This window comes from Natrix helvetica (assembly GCF_964273705.1).
Source record: "Natrix helvetica genome assembly, chromosome: 10".
NCBI lineage: Eukaryota > Metazoa > Chordata > Lepidosauria > Squamata > Natricidae > Natrix > Natrix helvetica.
Window position 1 is genome coordinate 14343846 of NC_138561.1, and position 15799 is coordinate 14359644.

The 15799-nt window shown below is 38.6% G+C and overlaps 2 protein-coding genes and 1 long non-coding RNA gene across 4 annotated transcripts in view; 2 read left to right on the forward strand and 1 right to left on the reverse strand.

Annotated features, from left to right (window-relative positions):
• ANKRD27 (ankyrin repeat domain 27) overlaps nucleotides 1-3336 on the forward strand; it is a 51858-nt gene extending 48522 nt beyond the window's left edge. For both annotated transcript variants that reach the window (XM_081963215.1, XM_081963216.1), the window contains exon 29: nucleotides 312-3336. In XM_081963215.1, coding sequence (XP_081819341.1) covers nucleotides 312-569 — 258 coding nt within the window. In that variant the 3' untranslated portion in view covers nucleotides 570-3336. The remainder of the gene's footprint in view (nucleotides 1-311) is intronic.
• On the reverse strand, nucleotides 2526-7418 carry PDCD5 (programmed cell death 5). Its single transcript, XM_081963253.1, has 6 exons — nucleotides 7269-7418; nucleotides 6886-6926; nucleotides 5928-5989; nucleotides 4862-4953; nucleotides 4052-4123; nucleotides 2526-3374 (listed from the first exon to the last, which is right to left on the reverse strand). The coding sequence occupies exons 1-6, from the start codon at nucleotides 7332-7334 to the stop codon at nucleotides 3333-3335; spliced, it is 375 nt and encodes a 124-aa protein (XP_081819379.1). The 5' UTR covers nucleotides 7335-7418; the 3' UTR covers nucleotides 2526-3332.
• A 1222-nt stretch (nucleotides 7419-8640) lies between these two features.
• LOC309397561 lies at nucleotides 8641-14836 on the forward strand. Its single transcript, XR_014176285.1, has 4 exons — nucleotides 8641-8774; nucleotides 10323-10420; nucleotides 12189-12873; nucleotides 14653-14836. It is a non-coding gene; the product is annotated as an uncharacterized lncRNA (long non-coding RNA).
• Nucleotides 14837-15799: the final 963 nt, after the last annotated feature.

Here is a 15799-nt window from a genome sequence, read left to right on the forward strand (position 1 = left end):
AAATCTTATCAAGGTATTTCGATATTCTCCAACCAGGGACTCTAAACGTATCTCTGATTGGGGCATGCAATTATTTCAAGCTTGGAACAAAATGTAACAGGATTTTTAGCAGTAAGAAACAATAGCAATTTGAAACAAAATCTCTTTGGAGAGGAGAGGTAGGTTGGAAATCTATAAAACAATAACAAAATGAATGCTGTTTTGGAGGACACGGAACAGACAGAATGGCTGGGGTTTTTGTTTTTGTGATGGAATTCTTTGCATTTCAACAAGATAAACCCTGCCATCCTTCCCTCCCTTTCTTCTTTAAGCTAGCTATCAAGAACTTTAATAACAAGCAGAATCCCGTGGATGTGTTAGAGAAAATCCAGACTCATAATCTTGATGCCAATAGCTGTGATGGACCTGTAACAGCTGAAGGTGATGCAGGGATAACACCTTTGAGAAAGAGAGAAGTACATCGGAGTCACACTATTAGCGTGGCACTTTCAACAGCAGATAGCAGTGACTTCTACAGTTTGCCCAGAGATGCAAGTGCTGCTTCCACTGACAGCTGTCCGGATGATTGATGCGCTAAAACAAGATGAATAAGGAAATCTGGGTGCCTTTACACAAGGAACACGACAAGATTCAGGCAGAGCGGTTTTCCCATTCAGCATTGAAGAGGCTTCTTGGGATCAAGGTTTTCAAAATTACATTGGACATTCAGCAGGAAGAGAAGCTTCCCCCTCTGACTTGGCATGGAGTTTGCACTTCTGGAGATTGACACTCCTGTTTATTTTGGAATGAATCATTAAAATATCGCACAGTAGATCTAGATATAAAAAAAAAAACTAGAAATGAGATGTCAGAATTTATATTCTATAGTATTGCACTCTCTAATCAATTTTAGTAATAATAGATATGTGAGAGCAAAACTTTTTATGGCATTTTGAAGGATTGTTCTATTTTTATTCTGAAAAAGCAGTGGGTTTTAGTTGAACTGCTGATTGATGGAATGCTTACAGTATTCCCAACAGTATGAGGTGTGTTTAAAACTTAAGAAAGGCAAAATTGTATAGCTCGTTTAGTGCTCACTGAATTGATTGCAACGGAGGCTGGAAAAGGGAAATTAAGAGTAATAGCTTTTAACAAAAGGTACATTATATCTTGCTGAAGAGACTAGACACCTAATTAAAAAAAGAATTCCCTCTGTGAGCAGAGTTGAAACTTCTACTCAGAACATGTTCGTCTTATATGAAATACCTACATAACTGAGCAGCCCAACCGCATTTGCTGTTTTAAATTACGTATTTGTGGCACACAAAATGGGCCTACTTAAGATGAGCCTAGTTAAGCAGAGCACATCTGATAAGTTGCAATTTTTGAAAAGCAGCTTCATTGCCCTTACTTTCAAAGGCACTTCCAGCTAGTCTGTTGTGCACTTTTAGAAATGGAATGTCAACTTTAGGTGAACAGCGCAATAATTTCATTTCATATTTTGTGTTTATATAATGTTTATATACAAAATTGTGTGCTTTTTAAATTGGTTTAATATGTCTTAATAACTTGTTTTAGGTAGTAAGGTTGTCTTAAAATTTCTTTGTACATTAATATACGGTTTAAAAACTGAGCTTTAGCTTGCTGCTGAAAAAGTTTTATTTTTCTACCAAGTAATTCACCTAATCTTCATATGTGCCTTGAACTTGTGCCAAATAATGTAAACTAAAGTAGTAAAATTAACAGTTCTGTGTTCTTAATGTCTGATTCTTTAATTCAAAATTAAGCCAATCTGTGTGTGTCAAAGCAGTTTCTAAAATGTTCAGAATGTTGTTGATGCCTGTGCATTTGGAACACAAGGCATTTCTTGAGGAGCAACATGATACTGAACATAGGATAAAATCTCCACCTGCTTGGTTATGCTTGTATTTAGTTTAATGTGTTATGTAAACTCAACTATAATGCTTGTTCGACAATCTAATCAAATTGTCTCCACACAATCTATGAACACAGCTTCCCCTGGCCCTCAAAACTATATGGAGAACTTTGCATATTTATAGTCACTATCCCAGAGAAATAGAGGGCTTCCAATGATGTACAAAATGTGTATTAAGAAAAATTCTTTGTGGAATAGGAATAGACAAGAATTGGTCACGGCTAACTTTGCTTAATGGAAAGGTTTTAATACATTTCAGAGCCCATACAAGCCAGAAAATGAACTTGTCTTTTAACACTCTGACTTACATAGGGTAGATTGTATGCATGGATTGAACACTTACGCTCACTAACAAAAACGCACAACATTGTTTACAGTGGCATCATGCATGAAAGATGGTCTTTGAAGCAGCTTGACAACTCTGAAAATGGGAAGTTTCAGTAGATATGAATGTGTTCATGTGATGGTGGATTACACCAAGACAAAATACAGAAATCAGCCTTTAATTGGTTTCAGCAAAATCTCCTTTTTAAAATTAATGTTGGCTAAATTATGTTCAAAAATTGAAGCATTTATTAATCTGTTTCTGTATAAAAACAACATGCTGAAGTTTTCTTTTCCCAAGCAGACTTTAATTTAATTTCATGATGTTCTAAGCAAAACATCCTGAATTTGCAATACAGCAAATCATTCAACAATACATTATGCAGCCGTATTTTTTGCGAACAACTGTCTTGCTTGGTTCCAAACCAAGATTAGCAAAACTTCAGGAAGTTTTCTGACATGTAATGTACACATAGTATTTCTTATCCTCTGAAATCATGGTAATGATAAACAGGTTTCAAAGCCAGTTTCAAAAACACAGCTATTGGGGAAACCTGTTTGGCATTAATCATAGTTAATTGAAAATGAGGTGGGAATTTCTACTTGGGGGAAAGAATAAATTTGTTGGCTGTGCCTCAATTTTTTATTCATGGTTAAGAAATGAAGATTGTGTGGGTCTAATGTATTCCCCCCCCACCACCTTAAATATAAATACAAAATTCTCTTTCCAATATGTAATTTAGCCTGCAGACTTAACTTGGTATTTCTTGGCAAGGTAGAATTTCATTTCCTATGGGCACATGAAGCACCTCTAGGAGAGGCAAATATATTTTCACATCTGCCAGTTGCACAGTAAATAGTGTCAAAAGAAAGCTGAAACCTTAGAGAATGAATCCTTATTTCTCAAGCCCATTATATAAAACTTATCTAACAAAACCATTTCACTTAATTGTACAGAAGGCAAGCTTATCAGTTTTACTTTTTATAAAAATGTTTACAGAACATTTTGTAAACTTTCACCTATGATAGAACATACTTTCCTTGACTTATTCCAGGTGATTAGCAGTTGGCAACTGTCTTCATATTTCATTAATTAATCTTCCTCATCAGAATCCAACACTTTTCTTCTATTGAACTAGAAGAATGATAGAATATAGGTGAACTCAGGCTTAAAATACTTTGAGGCTAAATTGTCAGTAGTTGATTTACAGTAACAATATCAATTTATGGGGGACACACACATGTACAGCAATTCTAGCTCTGATGTGTAATCCCATATGATTGCTTGGAGTCTTCCTACATAATTTTGAAGGTGCAATGTGAAACCGTACTCTTAAAACATATCTACTTAAAGCCTTCATAGCATCTAAGTTGGAGGGAGGGGGGCGGTAGAAGGAAAAATCTGGACAGTTTGCAAGTTTGAAAACAAGGCATATCAAAAGGGGCAAAAAGACAACTGACCAGGGTCAAAATCCTAAGAACCAAATAGCAAAAACAAAACATACAAATGGGCTCAACTTAAAAGAACAGTCAGTTTGTGGAAAGAGTGGGAGTAGTTCAAAGATGAAGAGTAAAGAGGGAAAACATTTAAGAGGTTAAGAAAAAAAAAACTGCAATGTACTGAGAAGATATTGAATAAATGGGAAGCCTTTCATATCCGTAAATCATCTGTTGCCAGTTTCAGTGATGTAATTTGCTCTATTCTACCTGAAGAGCTACGTCAAATACCCACGGCCAGCTATGCTGTGTCTTCTACATTTCTTCCTTACAAACCAGATTTAATTACTTTAAATTAGTTTTAAGACCTCTTACCTTTACTGTTGTTTTTTTGTCCATTTGCTGACTCACTTTTTCAAGTATTTCTATCAACCCTTGTTCTGATACCTAAGAAGTCGGGAGAAGAATAGAAAAAATACTGACTTGGTAATATGGTACATAGAGCTCTTGCTGAAAAATGCAGGGTTTTAAAATATTTATGGTTCTCATTTTGAATTACTGCTACCTTATTTATTAAGATACAAATAGCAACAATCAAATGTTTGAACTATACTTACGACTTTGTCCTCTACATACAATAGCATAGTAGCAAAGAATAGAAGCAAAGGTGGGGAAACCGTCAAAATATTATGAATAGCTAACAGCTTGCTTTACTAGCTATATTAATGGTTCAAGTCACTAATTTCTTCATTCTCCAGAGTGCTCAGGGGGCTTAGGAGACAGGCTGCTTCTTCCCCCCTGAAGCAAGTTATAAAGGTAGGAAACACTCCTGCTTAGCAACTTCCCCGACAGAAGTTCCCTTGGAGCAAGTGGTTCTTTAAGGGTCCATCCATACCCTCCTTTATATAAAACAGCTTCTTGCTCTGTGAAACCAGAGAGGACTTTACCCAGGGAGAGGGAGATAAAGGACCATTCTAATTGCAGCGAACATTTTAGAAGATTTTTTGGCAGGCCATTAAACCATCCAAATTCCAAATAGGAAAAAAAAATCAGGTTGTTATTCCCTTTTCAAATAATAGCCAATCAAATGTGTTTTGGGAACACATAATGCCCTCAACTCCACAACTCTGAATACTCTGCTAGAGAGCAATATTGCAGGGGGCTAAAAACAAGAAATAAACTTACTTTTCCACCTAGCTGTCCAAATCTTGCCATCTGTATAAGGTAATTTTCAACCGCCTTTGCCTTTTCTGGCTTTACAAGTGCTAAATTGCTTACTGAAAGAGGAAAACAGACATTTTGGTTAATAAAAGACCATTCATTTATTAGAGGTATATCTGGGCTGCTCTCTCAAGAGCTCAAGACTATAAGGGACAAAACTGGCCTTTGCTGGGTGGAGGAAAGGCCCAAAATCACCAAGTAAAATTCCAAGACTGATTAATGACTTGAATCTGATCTCTCCAGCCCTAGCCCAATACTTTAAGCACCTCTCACAACTCTAATATTCAACAACAAAAAGATTATTACATCCATCCCAGACTTTTCACCTTAACCCTGAATTAAGAAGAGTAACCCTTATACATACTGGTGTTTAAATAAAACCTATTGTAAAAGCTGACCAACTGGAGAATGGTACAGAAGTTCAAGGAATGGTTTGTATTTTAACTGATCTTAGTACAACTGTAGGTTTGCTTTATGCACTTTTTCAAGTAGAGATCAAGTAACTTTTGAGATGTTCAGATGCCACAATCAAGACAAAATAAAATACCTGCAGGTAATATGTAAATATTGCTATAATTAAGGATACTAAATATAGCATGCTGTAATGCTTTTGGATGAATGACACCAGCAATTCAAAACTGGTGGAGAAGTGGAGGACTGCTGATGAATGAAATTCTGAATATGTATACAATGTCAGTGCCATTTAGGCATGGATAGTATTGCAGCCCATGACACTCTTCCTTTAATCTAGAGGTCTCTGCCAAGACTCTTCTGTCTTTCTTGAAAACATGGTTCTTCCCTGGGCATTGGGCTAGAACGTTGGATGAATCCATCTTGACTGAAACTATGATTGTCCTGTGAATTTTGTTAGCCTCGTTGCTCTGTTGATTTTTCTTCCATTCTAGAGGTTTATTGTATTCTAATTTCTAGTCCCTTGTTTGAATGTTCTTACAAAGATCACCCAAAATTGCTTTCTTCAAACTAAATGGTCATATACAACAAGTCAAAATAATGTTAAATAAATACTTACATCTGGCACGTGCTGCTTGATCCAAAACCTGAGCCAAAATATTATTTCGCATTTCAGCTTCCCTGTAAATAATGAAATAATTTTACGCAGCAGAAAATAAAAATTGCTCCAAAAATGTTAACCTATATGCTAAAATGCTAATTATAATATCTGTTAATTTTATAAACTAATGCATGGCGGTTATATATCATCTTTTGATATTTTTCCAGTAATTACTCCAGAATATTATTTTTTAACATTAACATGTTTAATTTTTACAATTCTTCAAATACTGAAAATAAAATCAGTTTTACATTTGTAAGTAATTGCCAGAGCAAATTTTTTAATCAGGGTGACAGATTACAAATTATCCCACAAAGCTCATATTCTAATAAGAAATTAACTGGAAAAACATAACATCCATTTATTTTACCAGCTTGATCTTGAATATATCTTTCAGCACTGAACAGTAAAATGTTTTAACAACAGAATATTGGGAAAATTTTAAACAAGAGAACAGAAGCCATTAATCCCACTGTTTGTAGAGAATATTGATCAATCATAAAAGTTAGTGCACAGCCATCACAACTTTCTCTTTCCTAAAGATTTTCAAATATTCAATAATATACCATTTAAAATGCTGCAATGCATGTTTTTGAAAGAATATATATACACTCTATCATGAAATGTTTGCAAAATCATATTTATATGGTCTAAATATTCTTAAAACCGCAAGATTTGAAACTGAATGTTCATAAGCTATTGTTCTAAGTTTGGGATATGCCCCACTGTTAGAGAAAAAGAATGTGATGTTCTAGAACAGTGTTTCTCAAACTTGGCAACTTTAAGTCCTGTGGACTTCAACTCCCAGAATCCCCCAGCCAGCATAGCTGGCTGGGGAATTCTGGGAGTTGAAGTCCACAGGACTTAAAGTCGCCAAGTTTGAGAAACACTGTTCTAGAAACAAGTTCTGAAATACCTTTGTTTTGATTCTTGTTGTGCAATTTCACTGGAAGGATCCTAAAAGATTAGAAATAATCAGGTTATTGATAACCGAAGCAATAAATCGAAGAACTTTCTTCTGAGCTCTGATTGGTAACAAGTAAAATAATAAACAAAATAAAATAATAAACGAAACAAAAATAAGTAAAATAATAAATAAAATAATAAATAAAATAACAAATTAAACAATCAATACATCGGTCTTCCTCCCCCTCCCTCTTGGGGAGCTGAGGGGCTCCGTTCTGACGAGAGGCGCGATCTCCTTCAAGCGAGGCTGAACTGAGGGGGCCATCGTGAAGAGCCCAGCCTTGACGCGGGTCGGCCGGGAGACCTTCGGGGGAAGGTGTCGCTCGCCCTCACCCCATGCTTGGCCTGCAGCTCGGCCATCCTCTGCTTGCGCAGCGCCTCCAGCTCCTCGTCCGCCATCGCCTCAGAGGCAGGGGAGACGGGTCGCCGCGCGTGAGGAAGACGAAGGAGGAAAAGGACCACCACCAGCAGCAGCGACCGCACCCGCCTCTCGGGCCGCCTTCTTTGCGCCTGCGCGGACCGCCTTCTGCCAGACTCAGAGAGTCGAGCGCCGAGCGAGCGAGCGAACAACCGGACCAAAGCGAGGGCTCCGCTTGCTAGGCCTAACGACTCGAGCACCGATCACCAGGATCCTGGAATTAAAGAAGGCTCTGGTGTTAGATTATATAGAGCAGGGGTCTCCAATTTTGGCAACTTTAAGCCTGGAGGACTTCAACTCCCAGAATTCCCCAGCCAGCAAATTCTGGTAGTTGAAGTCCACCAGATTTAAAAGGTTGGAGAGCCCTGACATAGAGGAGAGCAGGTGGGCGCGCTTGGCTGATCTTAGCAAGCGAAGCAGGGAGAGGGCCAGGAGGGATGGACTTTGTAATACTTGCTATATGGGGCGGGTTTTTTTTTTTTGCAGTACTGTTGCACTGGAGTTTTCTTCCATTTTAAATTATTCCAAATTATTGCTTAACCTGCAAGGAGAACGATTGGATGAGAAATGGGTTTAGAGTACGGAATGGCAAAAAAAATAAAAATAAATCCCTAGGTATGGTTTGGTCTGGTAGACACCCCCCTTCCCCCCAAATTTTACTAGCCATCTGGTGAAATGGCTGGGTTGTAGCCACCAGAGGGAGCGCCGGCTCTATCCAAAATTATTATTTTTGTGTTATGGAATAAGAAGGAAGGAAATGCGGTTATATCCGTGCTTTATGTGCTGTTAGGCGACAGTAAGATAGCCAGGGCATAGAAGACGGAGGTTTTAAAGTAAAACCATCACCTGAGACGCAACGATTTCAGCTGAGCTGCAAACCTGTGTACGATGGAGATTCATCTTGCTTGTAAATAAAATTACAGACTTTTAGTACATCCACTCATTTTGTTAGTTTAGCATTTTTATTGAGTTATGAAATATTATAAGATGCAAAATGTAAATAAAAAAGCATGGGGGAGGAAAAGGGGGAAGAGAAGTGAGGAAGGATAAAGAGGAAAAAAAATAACCTTAGGCCAAGAACTAAGGCAGGGTTGCGGTTATGTCTAGAAATGTTTTAAAAAACCAGTCCATAGTTGAAAGCCCGGCGGGAATTTTTATGAATGGGCGTGATGCTGATGAGCCACGTGCGCGTCCATTGAAGCAGGCCGCCTGGTCGCTGATTGGTCGGTCTCCCTTCCGACGCTCCGCCCTCTTCTAATCTCCATCCCATTGAGGAAGCTATGGCGGCGGAGGAGTTTGAGTGTCTATGGAGATTCTCACCCATCCGAGTCACGGTTGTCCCAAAGGGATTTTTTGTTCAAGAGTTTTTTCCTTGAAGACGTTTCGCTTTCTCCTCCAAGAAGCTTCTTCAGATCTGGAAGGTGGATGAAAGTGGGGCGGGAAATTGCCTTTTAAATGGGCGAGCGGCTTCTAGCATCCTTGAACCCAGAGCCTTGTTGCGCCTAGGGGGAATCCGGGAAGAGGCAGCTTTGCACGGCCAGGCGCTGCGGAGATGCTCAGCGCTGCACGCCGTTTGGCCAAAGGCGCGATCTCCGCTGCGCTGCTCTGTTCTGCCCCCCCCCCCACGAACCCCCCCCCCCCCAGCGCTGGGGGCTTTGGCGTCCCCGATCCTGTCGCCTGCGCGGCTGGAGTGCGCCTTGCCCCCCGTCTTCTGGCAGTTCTCGAGGCCCCTAACAGGAACGGTGCAACTGGCTAGGTGAGCCGGATGGAGAGGGCAGGTATAGGAAGGCTGAAATGGAGTCGAGGGGCGGGGGAGAAGAGTGGGATGCAAGGTGGAGGGAGGGAGAGAGGACCGCGAGTTTGATACAGGGAATAGAGCTGAGGTTACTTCCTGTGGCTGTTTTCCTTGGAAAACCAAAAACGGGAGGCAGAGAGGTAGTCCTCGACTTACAGTGGTTCTCGCTGACTGACTGCTCAAAGTCGAAGCGAAGTTGAAATGAAGACGAACAACTCAGGTGATAGCAAAACAAACACTTGGGGCCATTTATAATTGTAACATCACTCCAAAAGACAAACAAAGCTCCAACCCTTTTTGATATCAAGTCAATGTCACATTACATTTGTTCAAGCAGATAATATCAAAGGCAAATGCCTGACCTTGCGGCCCTACAGTTGGTTGTAACTTTACTATCTCATTCTTCCTTTCCAGGGCTTGAGTAGGATAGGATAGGATAAGAATAGAATAGGAATAGAATAAAATCAATTAGAAATAGAAATAAAATAGAATTAGAATAGAAATAGAATTGAATGCAGAATAGAATAGAATTAAAGTAGAATGCAGAATAGAATTGAATAGAATTAGAATAAAAACAGAATAGAATTAGAATAGAATGCAGAATAGAATTGAATAGAATTAGAATTGAATGCAGAATAGAATAGAATTAGAATAGAAATAGAACTGAATGCAGAACAGAAGAGAATAGAATAGAATTAGAATAAAAATAGAGTAGAAATAGAATAGAATTAGAATAGAATGCAGAATAGAATAGAATAAAATAGAATTCTTTATTGGCCAAGTGTGATTGGACACACAAGGAATTTGTCTTTGATGCAGATGCTCTCAGTGTACATAAAAAAATACATCCATCAAGAATCATAAAATGCAACACTTAGTGATAGTCATAGGTTACTAAATAAGCAATCAAATCATACTAGGAAACCAAATAAAACAATATAAATCGTAAAGATAAGTAACAAGGTTATAGTCATAAGAAGGAGGAGATAGGTAATAGGAAGGAGTTTTTTTTTTTTTTTGGAGTGATGTTAGGATTATAAATGGCGCAAAGAATTTGTTTTGGTATCACCTGAGTTATTCTTGTTCATGTAATGGGCAAGAAGACAGTTTAAGGAATTGCAGCCGACAGAAGTTCCACACTCGAGTATTTTAATCTCCCGTTCCGTCTCTCTAGATGTGGCCCCCGAGCATGTTTTTATCAGCCACGTGAATGACAGCCGACGTGTCTGGGGATGAGCATCTCCTACGATGATCAGGATGAAGAATTAAGAGGTAGCTCTTATTGTTATGGCTGTCCGTGTTAATGATGAAGAGAAAGGGAATGCTTTGGTGTCCCTGAGAGCGCCATTTGAAATATTAATGAAATAATTTTTCAAGAGTTCAGAAGATCATATTTTAAGAGTGCCAGGAAGGGAGAAGAAAATGACTCTTTCCTTTCTCTCTCTGCTTTGATCCAGAGGCATTTGGCTCTCTTCAGCTTGACAGCTTGTAAATGTTGGTTTCATAAGAGGCCTGTGAGGGATTATGTTAAAGATCCATACGTTTCTATTGGGGGGGGGGAGGGATGTCTGTAGGGAGGGGTCAAAAAAAGGCAAGATGGCAGCCATAACAGTGCAGTGGAAGCCGCCATATTTTGCACATAAAAAGATGGGTAGGCTTTATTTGCACCAATCATAATGTTCATAAAAATAGGTAGAAATTTGACTGAGCTACCATGTCTGTCTTTTTTTATCATGCCGTGTGTGTGTGTTTGTGTGTGTTTGTGATGTCAAAGCACCTGGAATGCCCAAATGTGGGAGGAAGCATACTGCTTCTCTTTTGCCTTTCAGCTCCGCTCTAGGAGCCTTCCAGGCAGGAAACCATTTTTGTGTTGCATTTGTGCTGATAAATAAAGGGAGACTAGTATAGATCTATTTCAAGATATTTAGCTCTCGTCAGCTAGCCATACCCTTCCTGGGATTTGAACTTGGGCTATTTTTACATTTTAGGATGTTGTATTAGCCTCTAAGCCACAAGCTCTCTTCCCTTATCAGCTGAGCCAAGGAAATAAGTAAGTGTTATGTCAAAGCACCTGGTATGCCCAAATATGGGAGGGAGCATACTGCTTCCCTTTTGCCTTTCAGCTCCACCCTAGGAGCCTTCCAATAAATAAATATGTAGCAAATATATTTATTGAATGATTAAGTAGATCAATAAATTCACCCCACTATTAACGTATAACCTCCTGGCAGCCAATCAATACATCTTTGGAAATTAAATAAAACTTCATTAATATAGACGGGTGCTTTAATAAGTATAGAAATGTATTGGCTGAATTAATGTAGATTGCTGATTATAAGTGCTAATCATAATTATATGGATTAATAATAATCAGATTCAGCTCCTTTCCCACAAGACATTGTTTGCTTATGCATATTCTTAAAAATCTCTGACACAAGCAGCAATAGCTACTCATATAGTAACAACGCTGCCCGTGTATAAAATGTATTTTTCCAATTTCCCAGGTTTTAGGAATTGACACGAAGTCAAAGTTCTACTTAACAACTGAAAACATTGGAGGAGTCTTTGAAGCTGAAATAGAAACAGGGGTCGTCTTCACGATTCATGAATTGTTTTTAAATATGTTTATTTTGTTTTATCAGCAAAAATAAAATAGGAAATAGGAAAACAACAACAACAACAAAATACCTCCAGCCCTAACAACAACAAAAAAGAAAAAAATATGACCCAAGTATCAAATAAATTTAACATTAAACATATAAAATCCACCCCTGTTGGGTAAAATGAGGACACAGATTATTGGGGGTATATGCTAACTCTATAAACCTCTTAGAGAGGGTTGTAAAGTATTGTGAAACAGTATATAAGTCTAAATGTTATTGCTATTGCTATATGAAAGTAAAAAGTGGAGACTGTAATTTTTTACTCTGTAATTTACTGCACTGAAAAAAGTTGGAAGTTACTGCTTTTTTCTTTCTTTTTCTTCCCTTCAACATCTCTTTTCCCCTTCTTTTTCCTACCTCACTTTCCCTGTCTTTAGTTCCATTTGTATTTTACAAAACATCTTAGGAGAACGATGGAAAGGAAACCAGCATGTTGACAGGAGCATCTCCTGAAGCTTGGAGATCACGCAGGTATTTTTCCTAACATCTGCTGTGTAAGATTCTTTTTTAATTGGAGACATCAGGCATTGATGTATGAACATGGGAATTGCAGGTGTTATTGGAAGACAGAAACAAATAAATCAAGACAACACTAGAAAATACCTGCATTTCTCCTCATCTTCGGTCATGTATTCAGGCTGCAGAAGTCACCTATTCCTGGGGCAGAATTTCTCAAGTAGATGATGGGCGTACCTATTTTTCTTTATTTAAGGCCATTCTGCCCATTTGTGACCTCGATTTCAGCTCTACTTTGGTTAAAAAAACAAAAACCAAAAAAAGCAGGGATTTGTTTGCAGCAACGCCGAAAACGGCTTGGATCATAACCTTTGAGAAACGCTAAGACGCAATAAAAATGATAAGTGTGACGATAAATCCTGCAGAAAATAAAGCTCTTTGGAAAAAGGAGAGAAATTAATGCAGATTTATTGTAATTTATTTTAGCAGGAGAAAAAATGGTTAGCGCTTGGGGAAGTGTTTGCGCCTGATCAGGATGACTGGGACAATAAAACATTTGCCTTGGAAAGAAAAATGCAAATAAGGAATATATTGGTGTCAGCTGAGGTAATAGTTAATATTTATGTGCCTGTAATTGTTTTTTTTTTCAAAAAAAACCCCAAAACCCTTTCTTGTTTGTGTTATATGAACAAAGATGGGATTGCAGTTGGGTTTTCTTTTTAAATTTGTATTTTGCATCCATGATGTGCTCTAGGCTCAACAATCAGTTGTGTTTCACAGTAGTAACAAGTTTTTGCTGCTGTCATTTAAATTTCAATTGCCTCTAAGGTTTGAGACAGGATTGACTGTAGTAAAGCAGGTGTACAAACCTATCTCTTTATCTTTCTTTTTTCCTTCCTTTTTCTTTCTTCCTTCCTCTCCCTCTTCTATCTATCTGTCTGTCTGTCTGTCTGTCTATCTATCTATCTATCTATCTATCTATCTATCTATCTATCTATCTATCTATCTATCTATCTATCTATCTATCTATCTATCATCTACCTACCGTATCTACCTACCTACTGTATCTATCTATCTTTCTTTCTATCATCTATCTATCTATCTATCTATCTATCTATCTATCTATCTATCTATCTATATCTATCTATCATCTTTCTTTCTTTCTACCTACCTACTGTATCTACCTACCTACTGTATCTATCTATCATCTATCTATCTATCTATCTATCTATCTATCTATCTATCTATCTATCTATCAATCATCTATCTTCTACCTACCTACCTACCTACCGTATCTACCTACCTACTGTATCTATCTATCTATCTATCTATCATCTATCTATCATCATCTTTCTACCTACCTACCTACTGTCTCTACCTACCTACCTACCTACCTACCTACCTACCTACCTACCTACCTACCTACCTACTTACCTACCTACCTACTGTATCTATCTATCTATCTATCTATCTATCTATCTATCTATCTATCTATCTATCTATCTATCTATCTATCATCTACCTACCTACCTACCTACCTACCTCTACCTACCTTTTTTTCCTTTCTTTCTCTTTTTCTTTCACATTTACATTACACAAATTTTGTGTGTCCTCCACAAAGCAGATAAAAAATGGATTTCCATGCAGTGGCCATAGAGTACAGTACTGCTGACTGCAGACTGCCTGCAATTTGGAAGTTCAAATCTCAAATAAAGTTCTCTCTTGAGAAGCTAGACAATGCATTTATTAGTAAGAAGCAGGGGTGGGATTCAGCCGGTTCGGGTGAACCCGTAGCTCTGACGATCAGCTGAGAGCGAACCGATTTGCTCCGTCGATTAGGTGCCCCCCCGCGCTATACTGACCTGTATTTCCTTTGTTTGAAGCCCAGCTGTTCGGCGCAGCAGAGTGCTACGCCTCAGCTATTTTACTCACGGGGGCTGCAGTAGAAGTTAAGTTTTTGACCTGTTTTCAAGTGCACCGCAAAGCGCGCGCTCCGCAAACCGGGTGTTACACCGGTTCAATCCCATCACTGGTAAGCGAGGTTAAATGTATTATGTGAACTGCCAAGCTGACCTGTATCTGTCCAGGCAACTTGGGAGAGATGCAGGCATCACGGAGTCACTGAACTTAGCATGAATTAAACTTTACCTTTCCCGTTGACCAATCTAGAGGCTGATTTTCTTGGCAAGATCAAGCGTTGCATCCCTATAGGCTTAATTAAAGTTTTAGTACTTTACTGAAACACTTTATTATTGAATTCTGCTGAACTGGCAGGGGACTCCAACCTCATTAAGGGAATCAAGATGAATTATTGAGGGACTTTCGCTCTTTGAGAACAAAAACATGATCTAGATTCAGCTTTGACTTGTTCTTTTTTGGTTGCAGGACATCCTGTCTACCTGAATTTGGTGTGTGACGGACAGAACCGCAACTATCCCTGCATTGATATTCCCAAGGGCAATGGGAAGAAGGAAACCTTTTCATTAATTGGGGAATGGAAGGCAGCTCTGTTGGGGGAGCTTTCATCTCATTAGCCATCTTGACTTAATTAAATCTGGGAGATGCCAGTCGAAACCCTGTAAGTTTCTTGTATTTAGAAATTAATTGTAACAATTTTCTTACGTGAATTACTTGAATCAGCCAAAGATACCCCTAAGGATCCTTTGATGGCTTTCTAGAGGCAGATGGCAGCCACCAGAAATTTGCAACACCGGCTGCGTTCCGCTGGGAGTTACTTTTAGTGCTTAAATTAGGAAGTTACAGAAATCATTTCCTTCTTTATTTACCAACCGGTTCAATAGGGTTTGCGTTAAGAGGACATCCTAAGGCAGGTGGTGCCCACAGCAGATGGGCAGCTACTCAAAACCTGGAGAAGATCTGCATCAAGCAAACGGTTTTCTTCCGTTCCGTATACGACGTTCAAATTGGCAATAATTTCATTGTCACAATGATTTTCTTAAAAATAAGGCATTACAAAGTGGATGGTACAGACAGAAGAGAATATTTGCAGCTCAAGAATTGCACTGTGTTGTCCTTGCTGTATTCTTGATCATTTTCTTGTAGACATTTCATTACCCAACTAAGTAACATTATCCAAGCCAAGGAACTACCAGCTCACACAAACAAACAGTAAACAACAGCCTAATCAACGAATCGCCAAGAACACTCCTACTAACATTGACAGGACCAGCTACTAACATATAAACCGTTAGAAAATCCTGTCAGAATATTCATGAACTGGCAGATACATGGTAACAAGTTCAGCCAATGAATAGGCATGGTAACAGGTCATCCAATGGGAACTATTTGGTGACTGAGAGCCATACCAGATGGCTCGGAGCCTGGGCGTGGCTTACCTATGTAATTCCAAGTCTGTGCTGAGAAACAAAACTGAAACCAGCCTGTATTAAGCTCTGAACCGAAACTCATCTCTGCTCTCCTCTGCCTTGTGCTTGCTTGTAGTTGCTACCACGTTGGAAGAATCTGCTGTTGGTATTGTACATTTATTCATGGGTTATGATGTATATAAAGA